The sequence below is a fragment of the Chelon labrosus genome (genome assembly GCF_963514085.1).
Source record: "Chelon labrosus genome assembly, chromosome: 19".
Classification (NCBI taxonomy): domain Eukaryota; kingdom Metazoa; phylum Chordata; class Actinopteri; order Mugiliformes; family Mugilidae; genus Chelon; species Chelon labrosus.
The window spans coordinates 12,066,165-12,082,910 of record NC_140352.1 but is presented as its reverse complement, the minus strand read 5'-3'; the positions used below and the strand labels follow the sequence as shown (position 1 = coordinate 12,082,910).

At 43.2% G+C, this 16,746-nt stretch overlaps 1 protein-coding gene across 2 annotated transcripts in view; it reads right to left on the bottom strand.

The window, feature by feature from the left end:
- Positions 1-16,746, bottom strand: part of LOC311503952 (ankyrin-1-like) — a 76,834-nt gene that overhangs the window by 49,758 nt on the left and 10,330 nt on the right. The window contains exons 5-17 of one of the 2 annotated variants that reach the window (XM_084566878.1): positions 14,503-14,688; positions 13,562-13,585; positions 11,484-11,582; positions 9,521-9,619; positions 8,958-9,056; positions 8,636-8,833; positions 6,625-6,723; positions 5,798-5,896; positions 4,228-4,326; positions 3,210-3,407; positions 1,352-1,450; positions 1,128-1,226; positions 192-389 (exon numbers count right to left, since the gene is read on the bottom strand). In XM_084566878.1, the coding sequence (XP_084423004.1) occupies positions 192-389; positions 1,128-1,226; positions 1,352-1,450; positions 3,210-3,407; positions 4,228-4,326; positions 5,798-5,896; positions 6,625-6,723; positions 8,636-8,833; positions 8,958-9,056; positions 9,521-9,619; positions 11,484-11,582; positions 13,562-13,585; positions 14,503-14,688 (1,596 nt within the window). The remainder of the gene's footprint in view (positions 1-191; positions 390-1,127; positions 1,227-1,351; positions 1,451-3,209; positions 3,408-4,227; positions 4,327-5,797; positions 5,897-6,624; positions 6,724-8,635; positions 8,834-8,957; positions 9,057-9,520; positions 9,620-11,483; positions 11,583-13,561; positions 13,586-14,502; positions 14,689-16,746) is intronic. The other variant, XM_084566877.1, reaches the window with a different exon arrangement.

Here is a 16,746-nt window from a genome sequence, read left to right as displayed (position 1 = left end):
CAAGATGGCAGGATGGCACTTTATGATCATGAATCACAGGGCATAGGAAACATCAAATAACTTCTCCTGGATAAAGACAGTCATTTTCTTTAAGTAGAATTAAAGCGCTGGCTGTTTAATATATGTTTATAGTATCCACGCAGCTAGATGTTAAGCCCATGTTATAAGCAGAGAGAATAGCACCATCGCACCTTGTTGCCCATGTTAATGGGAGCGTCCCGAGCCAGCAGCAGAGTCACTATGTCCACGTTGCCCTCCTGCGCCGCCAGGTGCAGAGGAGTGATGCCCTGCCGCGTCACCGTGTTGGTGGAGGCGCCGTACTCCAGCAACGTGGTGGTTATCTCCATCTGATTCTTCTTAGCTGCGATGTGGAGCGGGGTGTAACCATTCTGAAAAGAGACGAAGAATAATTTGCCTTCTTTCTCCACCACCAAGTTTAAACAATAGAACAAAGACTTAAAAGTGTTCTCACTCAATGAAGGTGAGGCATGTTATGAGGATTTTCAACTAACAGTTAAATACTTTTATAGGCTTTTATAGAGGACTTATTTAACCGTGCAGTGAGATGCTGTAGGTTGCTGTAGAGAGCATGTCAATGCCTCAGGTTTGAGAGACCACTCACATATTTGTGTGTCAAACGTGAAGATAAAGCCGGGTGATGTTAGCTTAGCTTAGCATCAAGACTAGAAACAGGGGGAAACGGCTTCCCAGGCTCAGTTTGAATCTAACAAAATCCGATTACCTGCACATCTTGTTGGTTTGGTTCCCCAAAAAACACAACCTCTTTATTAACACGTACGGTACAATACCCAGGGCTGTACAGTATCATATTTAAAGCACAAAGAAATTAATTTATGTTCAAGAAATGACAGTAATTATATAACAGTACATATATTTGTAGTATTCACTGCATGGAAATGACATGATATTCCCTCAGTAACAGAAATTGGAGCCTTGTCAGTTCCAGTGGACTGTTAAAACTGGAGAGGGGCGTCCAACCGTCCAATCAGGACGCACTGCTCCACTACGGAGCTCAGAGAAATTGAATGTGGAATCCAGGTCAGCCCGCTCTCACCCCGAGCCAAACAGAGAGGTTTCGGCGCACCGAGGAACATTTAAACTCGTACCTTTGCCGCAGCGTGCGGTGAAGCTCCCTGGTTGAGCAAGAGCAGCGCCACCTTCTGGTTGTCATAGTGCGCCGCCACATGCAGTGGAGTTAGTCCACTCTGAACGCACACAAACACGAGCATAGTCACAGTGTCCAGTGCGGTATGAGCAGAGGTGATTAAGCTGCTAGAGGTGAAACTGTGTGCACCTAACGTCCTAATAAAAAAACTCAAACATGCGTTACCTTCCCGGCGGCATCAGGCTGCGCATTCTTCTGCAGCAGGAGGTTGGCGACCTCGATCTTCCCGTATTTTGCTGCGACGTGTAAAGGAGTGAAGCCCTTCTGCAGAAACACACACAAAAACCATATTTAATACAAAAGAGTTAAAGTAATCATCTTCTCCCCTGGTTTATTTAATATACACGTCTCCCTGAAGACTCATTTGCAGGGTTGTGTCATGACAACATGGAGAGCGGATTAAAAATTAAACAGAAACGGTCAGGGTGGAGACATTTGATGTGCGTTACATTGGATTCTTTAGCTGTGAGGGAACACAGACCCGTGATCATGGTCTGTGTGAGTTTGCATGTGTGTATTGTGCGATATGTGAGCGTCTGTGTCTGCAGGCAAACAGAGAAGTGACTAATAGTAATGGACTTCAGACTTGGCTTTCTCGTTCAAGGTACAGCTCAGTAGTATGAATCCCATCCATGGTTGGGGAGGGGGTGGACGGATCTATCTATCTTTAAGCCTCTTTAAATTAATATTGATCATTCTTTTTTTACACTGATTGATTATATTAAAGACCACAGAAATATTAGGACACACAGGTTTGTGCTTCACCTGTCCTTCACACTAGGTTTCGACAGGTTGCAACAGCTTGAACTTAAAGATAAAGCCAATCTGCAAGTGCGAAAAACTGCAGTTCCTCTAATGGCCACTTGAGGGTGTCGCCAAAAGCAAGTCAATCTCAAGAGATGTTAAAATGTCCAACTTCGCAGCAAAAATAAACCGGTTTTCTGCATTCATGACAACCGAGTGGGTAAGAATTTTTATATCTCTATACAACGCACCCATTTATATTATATCAAGGCTTAAATTTATGTATCATAATGTATAATTAAGGGAGTGGCTGCTTTGAGTGGGTACAGTCTGAGGCGGTTAACTGTCTGCCCAGGCTTTACCCATAAGCCTCGGCTCTACTCACGCTTCACCTCTTTGAGCATTTTTGAATTAGTCGGGGGGTTAGCGTGAGTCAGCCGCTGCCACCATTGGCAACGGACCAAAGTGCCGCACTGAGCTTTAAAACTACACTTCAGGAAACGTCTGGGTTTGTCCAGCCTTTTCAAGACCTGCAAAACATTGTGTAAGTAATCTATGACCTTTACTGAGCGGCATTGCTAGCTAATGTATACAATTGTGTAATTTATATGCATTTTTAATAATTAATTATTATTGAATTCCGTGGCCTTAAAAATGCACCATCTCAGTGCCCACTGTTGCTCTGAAACGAGTATTTCTCAAGCAAACCCGGACGAACTGCTCGTCCAGCGAGAGCAGCGCTTTCAGACTCCAGTCCAAACATTACAATGACACAACTGTTCCACTGGCACACAGTCAACTGTAATTTGTATTCCCCAATCATTTGACTTCACCAAGTCCAAATGTTACAACATCCCTGTGGAGGTCACACGCCAGGACTTTCCTACTTTTCTTGCCCAAGTTAGAACAAAAAGCAGCAAAGACTACAAAGAACTGCAAAATGTGGAAGATCTACATCCGTATACAACCTTACCCTGTATTCATTAATCAGGTTAATGGTCCAGATGGTTTCTGGACTCCTGTACGTGGTAGTATGTGGTGTGTGTGTGTTTGTAACAGTAGCGTCCCCCTGGCTTGCCTGCAATATGTTTGCATTTTTTGGTTCAATCAACAATCTCCATTACATGTCTGTAGTGTTATAAGCACAACATTTTTCCTCTTTTAGTAGTTTGTGTTGCAGGTGTGAAACCCTGTAAATGGGTATTTGAAAACTGTTTTCTTTTAGTTTTTAAGTATAGCATGAGATCAATCCCATAGTATTTGGGTGACTGATATTTACCTTGGTAATAATACCCAGACTAGCTCCTTGGTCCAGCAGCGCTGCAGCTATATCTCTGTGTCCCTCCCTGGCAGCCAGGTGTAGAGGTGTGTATCCCGAGCTGGTCGTGGCATCTGGGCACGCTCCGTTGGCCAGCAGCTGTTGCACAATGTCTGGCTTACCGAGACGGCTTGAGATGTGCAGCGGAGTCTGATCATCCTGGCACAAAAAAACAAAAAGGGAGAACATTAATGGAAGCAGTGAGTGCTTATTTAAACAACCAGGAGCAACATCATCATTTGGAAGAGTGTTTGGAGTGTTTCTGACCAAAAATGTAAACTCAGTATTTATACTCTTTCAACTCAGATTTGGGCCGTTAACAATTCCTAAAGGGGCACTTCTGACTCTTTAGCTGCTAAATACTTGTTGCTAGTTGTGTCTGTCTGTTGTTTAATGTGTGTAAAATGTGTGGGTTTTAAGCCATTTTAGGTGCCTGATGTCACAAAAAAAAAGTGCTGGGAGAGTGGACAAAGGGGAATGAACAAAAACATCACATCCTCTGTAGCTTTAACAGCAAAACACTTGCTGTAAAGAACAGTGAAGCTTCGTGTTGTCTGACACGTTTACACACTGCCGTTCAAGAAAGTAATCTAAATTTTGTTATTTTACAAATTATTATTCAACTATTTTGTGTCATTCTTCTCCCTACAGGCCATCCAACACTTAACAAGTTTAGTCATCAAGAAAGTTTGATTGTAACATTCATTGTTGTCGGTGTATTCCAAAAAAGAAACCATTCATTTTGATCATTATGCCGTGGCAGCTTCCCGTCAAAAGCTCTGTCTCACAATAAAACATCTGGAAACAAGAGGAGTGTCTGTACTGTAATTAGACACGTGCAAAGACACAACCACACGAACACACACACACACACACACACTCAAGCTCTGACTATAATCAGTCTAAATAAAACACTGACGTAAGTGCACACACACACACAGACACACAGATGTAAAGTATTGTGGCTGATGCAGTCTACCTTGGACTTTGCGTCGACTCGTGCTCCGTTCTGGACCAGATACCGGACCACATTTGACTGTCCCGCCCTGGCTGCCATGTGGAGCGCCGTCTCGCCCCTCTGAAACACGCACAAGACAACGAGAGGTCAATCAAAGTTTTCCTCCAGATCGCTCTCTGTCACTGCCCTGATGTTCTCAGAGAAAGAGAAAAGCCGAGGGAGGGAGAGAGAGAGGGAGGGAGAGAGGGAGAGAGAGACCCCCTCGATCTCCACACCCAACTCAACATAATGACGTCCCATAATGCTCCGTTTCTACGGCAACCTGGCCACAGACACGGCGTGGGCGACCAAATACTTGGGGTTGAGGAGTTGACTGTGCAGCACTCTCCCCCCTATCACCCCCCCACACGTTTCTCTATCATCTCTTTCACTCATCTGTCTCTCTCTCTTTAATGTGAGGGTCAGAGGTAAGAGTTTGTAGCTCCTACAGAAAGATGACAAACCTACACATGGCATTAATAGACCTCCTCTCCTCTTACAGGGATTTCGTCTGCACCAATTACAGTGATTTGAGGGTTTGTGGGGGGAATTACTCATCATGGTAACCTTAAGTTCCCTTTCTAGGTTCGGATTTCCCCGTCAAAGGTTCTGTTTGCTTTACAAGAGGTGGAAGACAAGTTTAAGAACCAGTACAACAATGACAGATACACATGAAGTAAGTAAACATCTAAAATCAGCAGAGGCAGTGGAAATAAGTTATAAACACAACCCAGCACAACAGCTGCTCATTTATACCTCCAGGAGTTACAACGCCACATGATTTTAACTTGTGTTTCTGGCCGCCAGATGATCCCAATGACTTTTGTTTGGTTTTTGACATCTCCTGAAGGAAATATCAGGATCATTTAGATGCTAAAGTTGCAGCGGAACATCTAAACAAACCCTGAAATTCACTAGAAAGCGCCATTACCTTATAAACAACTCCAGACAATAGTAAATTTACTGCATTTCAATGGCAGTATACTTTAGAGAAAGTATCACCAGCAACATTTAGTTTAAAGAGCAAAAGTTGTCATATACATAATTTCTGAGCTGGTTGAGGTGAAGCCTACTACAGCTTCTTGGCCCATTAGGCTTCCTACAGCAGCACTTCTTTGCTCTTTTACTGACATTTAAGATACTTTCCAAGGTCTAAAACATTTAAATATAACAATGTGAACAGTGTTTGAGGAGTTAGCACTGATGCCTCCCAGCAAGAAGGTTCTGGGTTTGAATTCATGGACCGAATGGGCCTTCCTGTGTGGAGTTTGCATGTTCTCCGTGTGTCTGCGTGGGTTCTCTCCGGGTACTCCGGTTTCCTCCCACCGACCAAAGACACACTCATTAGGTTAATTGGTGATTCTAAACTGGCCGTAGTTGTGAGTGTTAATAGTTGTCTGTTTCTCTGTGTTAGCCCTGCGATAGACTGGAGACCTGTCCAGGGTGTACCCCGTCTCTCGCCCAATGACAGCTGGGATAGGCTCCAGATTGATGAGAAAATGCCATATCACATTGATGATCAAACTAATGATGATGAACTTCCTGAACTCACCACGTTGCTTGTGTTCGGTGAAGCCCCGTGGTGGATCAGCTGGTGGACAATGTTTTCGTGTCCCATAAACGCCGCGACGTGGATCGGCGTCAGACCGGACTGGAGAGCGAGACACACGCGGGAGAAGGAAGAAGAGATGAGAGGACGACAAGCAGGAGCGACCGTCACATATCGACAAAACGATACGACAGTGTTCCCTCTCCTCATACTCTGTCGTCTAATGGCGAATGTTTGACAGTTTAATACATCCAGTCTAGAGATTAGCTGTGATTTACTGCTTTTTTTTTGTATCGTGTTTGTTTCATAGTGCTAGTCAGTGGTATAGTTTCACTTCTGTCCTTCAAGCTGCAAGTAGTCCCCACTAGAAATGTTAATGTTTCACAAGATTTGTTGACAATAATGAAAATATAGCCTCCGCAGCTTCTTTTGTGTGAGATGCTACAATATGCATTCAGGTCAAGAACATAGATTTCATTGATTTCAAATCAATCAGTTGAGTCTTAATGAGTCATTGTTAACATCAAGTTAATGTGTTCAAACAGTGTTCCTGTGTTAAATCAATGTGTCTGTGACAGAAATAGTTTCATTCATATTGAGATCTGATGCATAAATATTGGCTACACCCAGCTGAAATCATCTCATCGCAGCAGACATCAATTAGTCGGAGATATGTGGGAAGTGTGCGCAGTCTACAATGGTTATCTTCAAGGCAACACTGACTGGAATTGGAGTACGAGCGTTTTCATCGGAAACGCAGTGGAAGTACACAAAAACAAACTAATGACGACGACGATGATGATGACTCCCCCCTTTCCCGACACACTCACCTCTGTGACTGCCTGTATAGACGCTCCATGCTTCAGGAGTAGCTCCATCACCTTGACTCTGTTCTTCTTGCAGGCGATGTGCAGGGGAGTGAAACCATTCTGAAGCACGGAAAAACAAGAATAAATCGGTTTGAAAGTGTATAAATTAGTCCAAAAAAAAGTCTTGCGCGCAGCTCTGTAGGTCTGTAGGTCTGGCAGAGCTGGGAGAAGACAAGTCTGGAACACCGGGTGGAAAATACAGCACAAAGAACTTTTTTTTTTCTCCCCCTTTATCCCCCCTTCTTTATGTCACTCTTTCTCTTAAACCCTCTGCATTCAAACCACAGTGCCATGTGTGGAAATAATCGACTCCGAGCTATAAAAAAAAAAAAATTAAAAAAGGAGACTGCTCTGAAACTTTACACTTTTCTCTCCACAGCTTGCACTCTCTCTCTCCCTCTCTCTCTCTCCCTCCCACCCTCCTCCCTCTCTTTCTTACTCTCCTGACTTTGAGGTTTCTGGCTCAATCCTATGACTTCATTTTCCTCTCCATGTGCTCTTTTTTTCTTCTTCTTCTTCTCATTCTCTCTGGCTATAAAGTCCCAGTGCTCTAACCACACCCAGACTTCTCCCATTACAGAGCAGAGATGCTTGTCTTAAGCCAAGATAGTGGCCGGGTTTTTTTTTTGTTTTTTTTTAAAGCCTGCTTCCTTCATTATCATGTTCTCTCTCCGGTGCTGTGTCTTCCCATCCGCATTAAAGGCCCTTGCTCTACATAAACAAACAAAAAGCAAGGTTTAATGAGGGAGGTGAGGAATAAACAAAAGGAGGGGTGAGGAAATTGAAAGGCTTGAAAGGAAGGAAGGAAGACCGTTTTGGTTGGCTGGAAGATGAAGTCATTAACACGACCCTGAGCAGATACGTGAACGGGCAGGGAGCTGTACATGTTGTTCTCGTGTTTAAAATAGAGTTCAGTTCACTTCGAGTCTGAAGTGAACTGAACAGAACCCACATCTTCTAAGAGCTCTGCAATAAATACTGAATGTCATTCGGTTGCTAATGGAAAACTAATCAAATCTAGGCTAATGGAACATGTCGATGCACCACAGTGTTGTGTCGACTCCTGCAGTGAGGCGTGCTTGAAAACATCTGACAACGGCTGAATGCTAACGTCAAAAGTGTGTGAATTCCCTTAAAGAGAGACCCAATTAGTTAGTTTTATTAGTTTTAGTCTGATTGTTCGTTGGCAGGGAGTCGTCGAGTCCTCATCTGCTGCTTTCCAGTACATTCACAAGTTGTAAGCAGTTTGTTTCTGCTCATATGTTAACGTTCTGAGTGGGTGTAAGAAAACCTTGCAGATAATAATACAGCTGCACTTCCCTCAGCACGATCTCAGCCAACCAACTGGATCAGAATAAAGTAAAGGAGAGCTTTCCTAATTAGATCTGAACTGAATAAACCAGTCAAAACAGTTTTGACTCATCAGAGAAAGGACATGGGCCTTCTGAGGGTGTCCTGTGGTGTCTGGCAACAGGAAGTTGTCAGTGGGGGGACCTTTGGGTCCTATCGGCTGAAGGTAGGGGCCTCTGTGGATCATCCCACAGATGCTTGATCAGTTTGGGATCTAGTGAATTTGGAGGCCAGGTCAACACCTTGTGCTGTTCCTCATGTTTTGTTTTTTAGTTGTTCCTAAACCGTTCTTGGTTTCCTGCTGGGGATGGAAGGAGTGTCATTGCTATGGGGGGTGGGGGGGTGGGGGGGCTGGTCTGGTCTAGGTGGGTGGTACGTGTCTGAGTAACATCCGCATAAATGCCAGGTCTAAAAGTTTCCCAGCAGAACATTGTATTGTCACAAGATGGTCAATGTTATGTCTGTATGCTCTGTCAGTGGTCATAATGTTGTGGCTGATCGGTGCATGGTTATTGTTTACGGATTAGTCGACTGCTCTGAAAATAATTAACCGATTAATCGTTTGACTTTGCTTGCAGCCTCATCCGTCCCCTTCCATTTGCTTTTTTTCTTCTATCCTCACCAGTGCTTTGGCGTTGGGATTGGCCTTCTTGTCCACTATGACCTTCGCCACCTTGTAGTGGCCACAGTGAGCGGCCACGTGCAGCGCCGTCAGGTAGTCGTTGGTCACGTCGTCAACAGGCACCTCGTGGTGCAGCAGCAGCTGGACACAGTTGAGGTGGTCGCCCTGCGTTGCCATGTGGAGAGGAGACAGACCGTTCTGGAGGGAAAGAAGAAGAAAGACGTGAAGTTAAAACGGTTGCGGTTTGTTTCTTTGTTGGCATGCATGTGAATCAGGAGTGTTAGGAGTATAAAATAAAGAAACCCCGAAGCTGTAGATGTACCTTGGTCTTCGACAGTATCGGCGCTCCTCTGTCCAGCAACATCTCCACCACCTGCTCATGGCCGCTCCGAGCTCCACAGTGCAGGGGAGTCAGACCGTCCTGTGAAAACACAGAGGTGATGTTCAGGCTTTGAACTTTTGAACAATGGCCTCTTTGAGACAAGACATGACAAGATCCTGCAGGTGACGCCTCAACCCCACCCGCACAGCTGCGAGAGGATTATGAGATAATATGTATGTTTATAGGTTGAGAAAATCCCTCAGCTCAAATCACAGGATGGAAAAACCTAAAATTACGCTGAGTGACCCTGAGAGATGAGACTTTAATGAGGGTAACTGCTGCATGCTTCTATTGGAGGATAAATGACAACAATTTTCTTTAAATAAAAGCCATTTTTGAAAGAAATTGGCATCAACATTTTAAGCTGCTTTAAATGAAAACCATATTATGGATGTGGAAGCTGATTTTAAGTAGTAGTTCTAAAACAGACGTAGCAGCTGTTTAAATATCCACTAAACATGAATAAAATATCAGACAAAGCAGATTTTCTGGGCTGTGCATACCTTGGTCCGTGCATCTATCTTCGCCCCTCTCTCCAGCAGCAGCCGCACCATGTTGCTGTTCCCACGTTTGGATGCTACGTGCAGCGGCGTTATGTCATTCTGCAGAAAAAGAGAAGAGGCATCATTTAACCGCTCGGCGAAAGACGGAAATAACACAAGAGGAACACCACACAGAATGTTTTTTCGTTTTTTTTTTGTAGGTCGCATAACAGTTAAATCAAGGTCAAGCCTTTAAACACATCTGAACATTTGACGGAGCTGCAGGAAAACGGCTAAACATCCCCCTCTAGAGGAACATAACCATGTCCAGGTGCAGAAAGCTCGGATGCAGCGTTCTTCATCTTGTTTTTTCCCCCAGAGAAAAACTGCCAGAGTCTAATAGCACCTCTGTCTGCAAACTGGGTGTGTTCAGCAGATGTCTTTCTATAGATGTGCACCGGTAAGACTGAAATATGTGAAATTTGTACTAATTTGTAGGGGAAATACTGTCTTCTTTTCTTTTCTTACATCTATCGTCGATAAATTCAATTGAAATGAACCTGCAAGTTCAAAAGGACCTTCACCCCTATTTTAAACCCTGTTATATTTCTTCAAGTAAATCTTTAAAACAACAAATCCATGGTTTCTTTATTTATTGAGGCTCAGTATTTGACTTAGAATATTGACTCAGTATGACTTAGAATAAACTGTGTGTCTGTGCATTAAATAATGTCTTTAACGGAGGAATAAGATTAATCTGACTTTGGCAACGCACCCTGTCCCTGATGGATTAGTTCATTTTTGGTTGGAGGGGTGGGCAGGTGTCTAGGGGAAGCTACTTCGGGTCCAAACCCTTCATCTTGACAAATGTGATCAAATCCAGTCTTTTTTCATTTGATAAATTCCTGGCATTTGATCACATCATTCATCAGATTCGGTGAACAGTGCGTTGGCGCAGTTTTGCAATTAAGCGAGATCGAGCTTTGTGTACCGGCAGGCTGACGTTGTTCCACACTGTCTCATTTTGTGTCTGAAACTCCCAGAAGTGGCACTAAGGGATTTAAATCGGTGGGTTTGCGTACAGACAAATATCTCTCCGATAACACCTGACATCCTCCGGCAGGCCTAGAACATACAATATGAACTAAAGGTGCAAACCAAAAACCCAAAAATGTTCACATGAAGGGCTGGGGAAGTGCAGGAGTCTCTGGTGGTATATGAGCTTTACTACCCTAATCAGCCACAGCAGCGGAGGTATGAATAAAACACATAGCTGCCATGGGAGTTTAAGCAGGCCAAAGAGCCAGATGTGTTATTGCCTTGCCCGTTTAATCAAAGATGCATCGGGAGGTAACTTATGTGGACTTGGTATTACGACTTGGTACAGTACGTATCCCACCACGCCTTTCATGGGCCTCATTAAATAACGTACTGACTCTGTGCTTCAGTTGAACTCTTCAAGTGCAAACGACCCAGCATGCAAATCCAAAGTTCAGGTACTAGGTCTTGACTCCTTTTTTGGTTTAATTTACCAGAATAAATCTTTATTTTTTTAACCTCTAATGTCTGTGTCCTTTGACTTGTAACAAGAACAAATATGTTGCTGAGCTTCTGTTTAGACCAGAGCAGACAATGGATCACCTTGAAGTATAAAAGCTGGTTTTGCTTTCTTGATTTAATAATAAGAGGATTATCCACATATCCGCCCTTTATTCTCTGCTTCTGTTTTCCCAGCTGTAAGCATAATACGGGAAGTCACACAAATAAAATAACGTATTGTATTTTCCATTCATTATTTGCGAAACTGCAGTGTACTATAGTGTGACACGCAGGCGACGTGTGAGTGTTTCCTCCAGCAGAGTGATGAGAACAGCTGTGGAGTTACACACAGATACCTGCACATCGTCCCACCCTCTAATAAAAGAGAGGCTCGGACTGAGTGCTTTGCAGCAGCACTCGGAAACGGTCTGCGTTGAGTACGTACCCTCGCCTTGAAGTCCACGGCCGCCCCTCTGTTCAGCAGCAGCGTTGCTACGTTGATGTTGCCGTAGTGAGCCGCAATGTGGAGAGGAGTGAAACCGCTCTGAGGGAGGTGGGGGCGAGAGACGGACAGAAAGAGAAAGGGGATCACTTGAAGGAGACAAGAGAAGGAAGCCAAATCTGCCCATTAACGGGCCGTGGGCAAAGCATGATGGGACGTTACATACAGTAGCAGCTGGCTGAGAGCAGAGCAGACATATCAGAGCTGAGCAGAAGTCAAACATGCTTCCAGAATTTGACAAAACAAAAGAAGAGCTGGATTTCACTTTTAGAATAAAGATACAGTACGTTTATTGGCGTTTCATAATTAAGATTAACACTGTTCAGGTTTGAAGTGGACAGATTCACAACATAAGCAGCTTAAGCTCCTGTCAAATGAAAACCATGCAAGCTGAGCCTCTAGTTCAGTTCTTGTTTCAGCACCAGTTCTTCTGTGATATGCTTTCATCTGACAGGAAATATAAAATACAGACATGCAGGTGAGGCATGCATCAGCATTAGTTAAAGGACCAAATTGCACTTGAACACACCGCTGGCACATGCATTCTGCACATGTGCACCGACAAACTGTGACTTCCAACAATAATCACAGAATTTCAGGTTCCCATTTTGTTAAAAATTATAATAAATCAAATTTACTGGTTTGCTAAACCTAAACGAAAATCGTCTTCTCATCAACAGCTGGGTGACTTGCTGGATCTTTAATGTATCAGCTGTACATTTTATTTGCTATATTCGCCAAAACCGGAAGATGCATATCACAAGCAATCGCTTCGAAAAGTTCGAATAGCAAAACCATTTTTTTCCAGCTGATGGATGTCACAAATGTTAATGGGCATTGAGTAGGCTCCCGTTACAGAGAGAGAGGTGCTACTGTGGATGGAGACAACCAAAACGAAAGACAACACTGCCAGTAGATGCAACTTTAGAAGAGATCTTGTTAGTTTTTATGCTTTGACTAAAACCTTGCATTGCCGCCAGTGCATGCTGCAAAGAAATGCAGAACAGTGCAGAAGCATTTAGGGTAAAAACAACACCGAATGAGGGTGAGATCGAAAGCCATTTTTTTTTACAAAATCTTTTACAAAGTTATTAGGCATTCACTCACACTTGGTGTTATTATTGTGATTAAGACAGAGAAAGATCTAGATGTGAAGTAGATGTGAAGCTACAATCCACGGCTGTTTAGCTTAGTTTAGCATAGACTGGAATCGGGGTTAGCTAACGGCTAGTGAGCGATGTTGCCACCTTAAGGGTTGCCCGGCAACAAAGTCTCCAGGAAGTGCCCAGCCAAGAAATGAGTCAGTACATTTCTTACAGTCACCACTGTTATTTTTAGAGCTGTTTTCTAGTATCTTAATTTTATTTAAGCTGAGCTAAGCTAAGCTAAGCTAAACTAACCAACTGCTCCCTTTAGGTTCAAAATCACTGTATATTGGCATAGAATATCAATATATCTTCAATCTCACCAGGAAAGGTATTGAAAATATTTCACATAATTGAAAAGTTGTCCTATTAAAAAGCTGGTTATGGCATTTAACGACCAGAAACATGTCCAGCGGTGAGCAGCAGGAAATGAAAACTTACACCTAATGATTTTACAATAAATGAATAATAAATTACAACTGTGCAAAACCTGAAAAGAGGGAAAACTAGAATTAGAGTGAATGGGAAAAAAGGTGCTTGAGTTAGAAATAGATTCTATGACAGCAAGGTGGTTAGTGTAAAATGACTCTGAGATCCTGACGTTACACTTTATTTCATTTGTGCCGCAAAACAGCAAGCCACTGAGTAAACACGAAGCAGAGTCGAAATGCATTACAGGCTTAAAAAAAAAAAAAAAAAAGAGGCACACAGGTGAGACTGTCAGCAGCAAAAGCATTCATGCCAGCATTTAGCATCCATGCTAGCAGACAGAAAGCTTTGCAAAGGTGACCGTGAGTGAACAATGAGAGGAGAAAACAGGAGGAGGAGGAGCAGGAGTAGAAGAAAGTGAGGAAGGACAAGAAGAAGAAGATGTACCTCTGTTGTTCTATTCACCATCATCTAGAAGGGAAAAGGGAAAAGGGAGGGGTTGGTTGGGTAGGAAAAAATATAGGGAGGAAAGGTAGTAGTAGGAGGAGGAGGATTAGGAGGAGGAGGAGGAGGAGGAGGAGGAGGAGAGAATGGGGTGGTTAGTGCACCACAACAATTACAACAGCAACACCAACACCATGGTTGCACCAAGCTGTACGATGGATATGTGGCAATGTGACCGTACATAATGAAAAGAACTAAAAGGCAACCACACAGAAGTACAGACAACCAGATGATGGACTGCAGCTCTCCCTACAGCGCTTTATTTGTTAGTATCTTTGTTTTTCTGAATCTTACTCCCCCTGAAAAAAAAGACTTTCCTCAAAACTATAAATGTTCGTTGAACTGCTGTCCAACAGAAGACGTGTTCAGGACTCACGCCATCTCCTTACAGTTGGAAAGCAACATTATAAACGTTACTCGTAGCCCCATGACACCTTGCGTGAATGATGCGCGTGCTTTGTCTTTTTATGAAGGCTGCATTGGCGTATTTAGTGCTGCAGGTTTAGACAAAGAGGCACATTTGATTATCCAGCAAATCTGTATGCAGCCTGAGAGACGAAACCCAGGGGAAAATAGAGTTTGTATCAACATTTTGGGACAGATGGAGAAACAGAGTAACTTCACTGACTAAATCTTATTTAAACTGTTTAAATGAGACAGAGGAGACACCAGGTCATGTTTCCCACATCCCCGGAATATTAAGCTCATCCTGTTCACGTTGGCGCTAACAGCTTTCAACTCACAAAGGTAGTGGTTAAATGCAACTAGACACTCTCAAGTAGTGAAAGGGTTCATGGGGCTACGAATAATGTGTCTTCAACAGAAGACAAATCAGTTCCTCTTTCGACAGTAGGTCCCGCCGAAGGCTCAGAGAGCATACCTACCTTGGACTCCACGTCGGCGTTGTGGTCGTTCTGGAGGAGGAGGGCGGCGGCCTTGGTGTCGTCTTTCCGGGCGGCGATGTGCAGCGCTGGGAGCCGAACTTTCCCCTTGGTGTCATTTTCCAGGAGGAGGGAAACCACCTGGTCGTGACCCTGCTGCAGCGCCACCGCGAGTGGAGTGAAACCATCCTGGAAACCAGCAGAAACAGTAAATACTTGAAGTTAGCTGATAGTTGCAGCGACGGCTAAACAAAACCTTTAATTTCTATATTTCTATGTTAGAAAGTGTTAGTGTGTTAGAAATCTTGCATGCTAAAACACAGCAGATACTATTTGCTATTCTTAAAAATTATGAATTGAACTTTATTCTTCAGAAAAATGCGCTGTTTATGCTTATGCCTCAGTTTGACGATGTAGCTACGGTGACAACCCAGACCCTACCCAGACCCTAACACCATAGCCTGACATGCACCTCCCCAGAAATCTAACTACGCGCCACGGAGATGCAGACCACATGAGCTGTGATTGGTCTGCTTCTTGGTAGCATATTTCCGCATTTTTTCCGATTGTTTTGGATCAGTAAAGATGGAACACATCGAGGAAAGGAGGTTCAGAGGTAGGCTACAAGCATTTGTATGATTCGTCTTTGGCAAAATTCGGCAAAAGTTGAAAGTGAAGCAGAAAGTAGAAACAAAAATTAACCCAACAGCCAAAAAAGACACCGCGCCGTCTACCGTTTGGGTGGTGTTTCTACAGAGCAAGCCAGACTGACAAGCGCACAAGTATAAATGGCTCCAACCGGCGTAGGCTACATGTGTAGGTTATGGCGTCTATGTCCTGCAGAGGCATAAACCACACTTAAGTCTAGGCTATGTGTGATCTGGTATAAGCTTTTTTTGCTTTTTTAGTTATTAACAAATTTAATATCTTGGGAATTGTTCCATTAAAAACATCTATAGTTTTTCGTTACTGCGCTGCTTTTACTGCCATCAGGGGTCTGAACGGTGGCAACGGTGGGGGGCACAGAAGCAAAACAGACGCTCACCACCGTCATGACTCAGCAAACAGCCGACCGTCGGTTTTGTGTTAGTTTGGCATCAAATTATATTAAAGAGTCTGAAAGTGCCTTAACAAGCACAGAGCACTCAACCATTTAGCAATTTAGCCATTTTAACTATTGCTCTAAAGATACTTTAAGTGCTTGAGTAGGAGTTCGGTGTCTCAACAATTCGAAAAGGAAATTTAGCCGTTAATGGATAAAAACGACGAAGCAGAGATAACTGCATCCACATGATTCATATAGAGGACACGAGCAGCAGCAGCAGTATCTATGAATCATCAAAAGGAAAGATTTCTCACAACTAAAACTACACACAGATTATGTGCATTTGTGTGTTTACACAGGACGCCGACTGTCTGGATGAAACCAGCTCAGCATCTCTACACACCCACACATCAAAGGAGAACAATCCCTCGGAGATCCTGCACAAAACAGCGTCCACACACACACACACACACTGACACACATTCATGATCTGATCAACGAGAAAAATGTCTGCAGAGACTCATCCCAAAGCTGCTACTTCCTCTGCATCATTACGGATTCACAAAGCTAGGTTATTTAATGTCCTAAAAACATATCTGGTGAGACAAAAACAACAAAGAAAAATGCGTTAAAAGAGGAGGTTTGATCTGCGTCTTCAAGCTGGGAAACTTGCAATGACACAGCACAATTTCACTGTCACCAAAATAGAACCAACCAGCTGATATAATAGGAAGTGATCTTTATTATATTTGGGCTGCTGACAAAAAAAAAAAAAAAAAAACACAGATCTTTAATCTTATATGTGTTTTTAATCAAAAAAATTTATTAAAATGAGTTTAAACAAAAAGATATGACATAATATTCTAAAAAAAATAAAAAATAAAAGAAAAACAAGGAATTTCTGATCCATCCTTCTTTGTGGTTTCTCCAACGGTTAAATATAAATTATTCAACACCAGGAGTTGCTTCAAACGTGGATATATATTTCCCCGCATGAATAATTCACTCAGCCTCCCGGTGGAGACTGTAGGGAGGGAGGAAGGAGGAGAGCGTCGAGAAAGCACGATGAGGAGAAGGAGGAGGAGGAGGAAGAGGCAGACAAAAGAAAAAAAATGATGGAGTGAGAAAGGGGAAAGGAGACAGGAGTAGAGAAAAAAAATGCAGCGGATCTGTAAAACCTAAATCCATAGGACTCGCTCAGC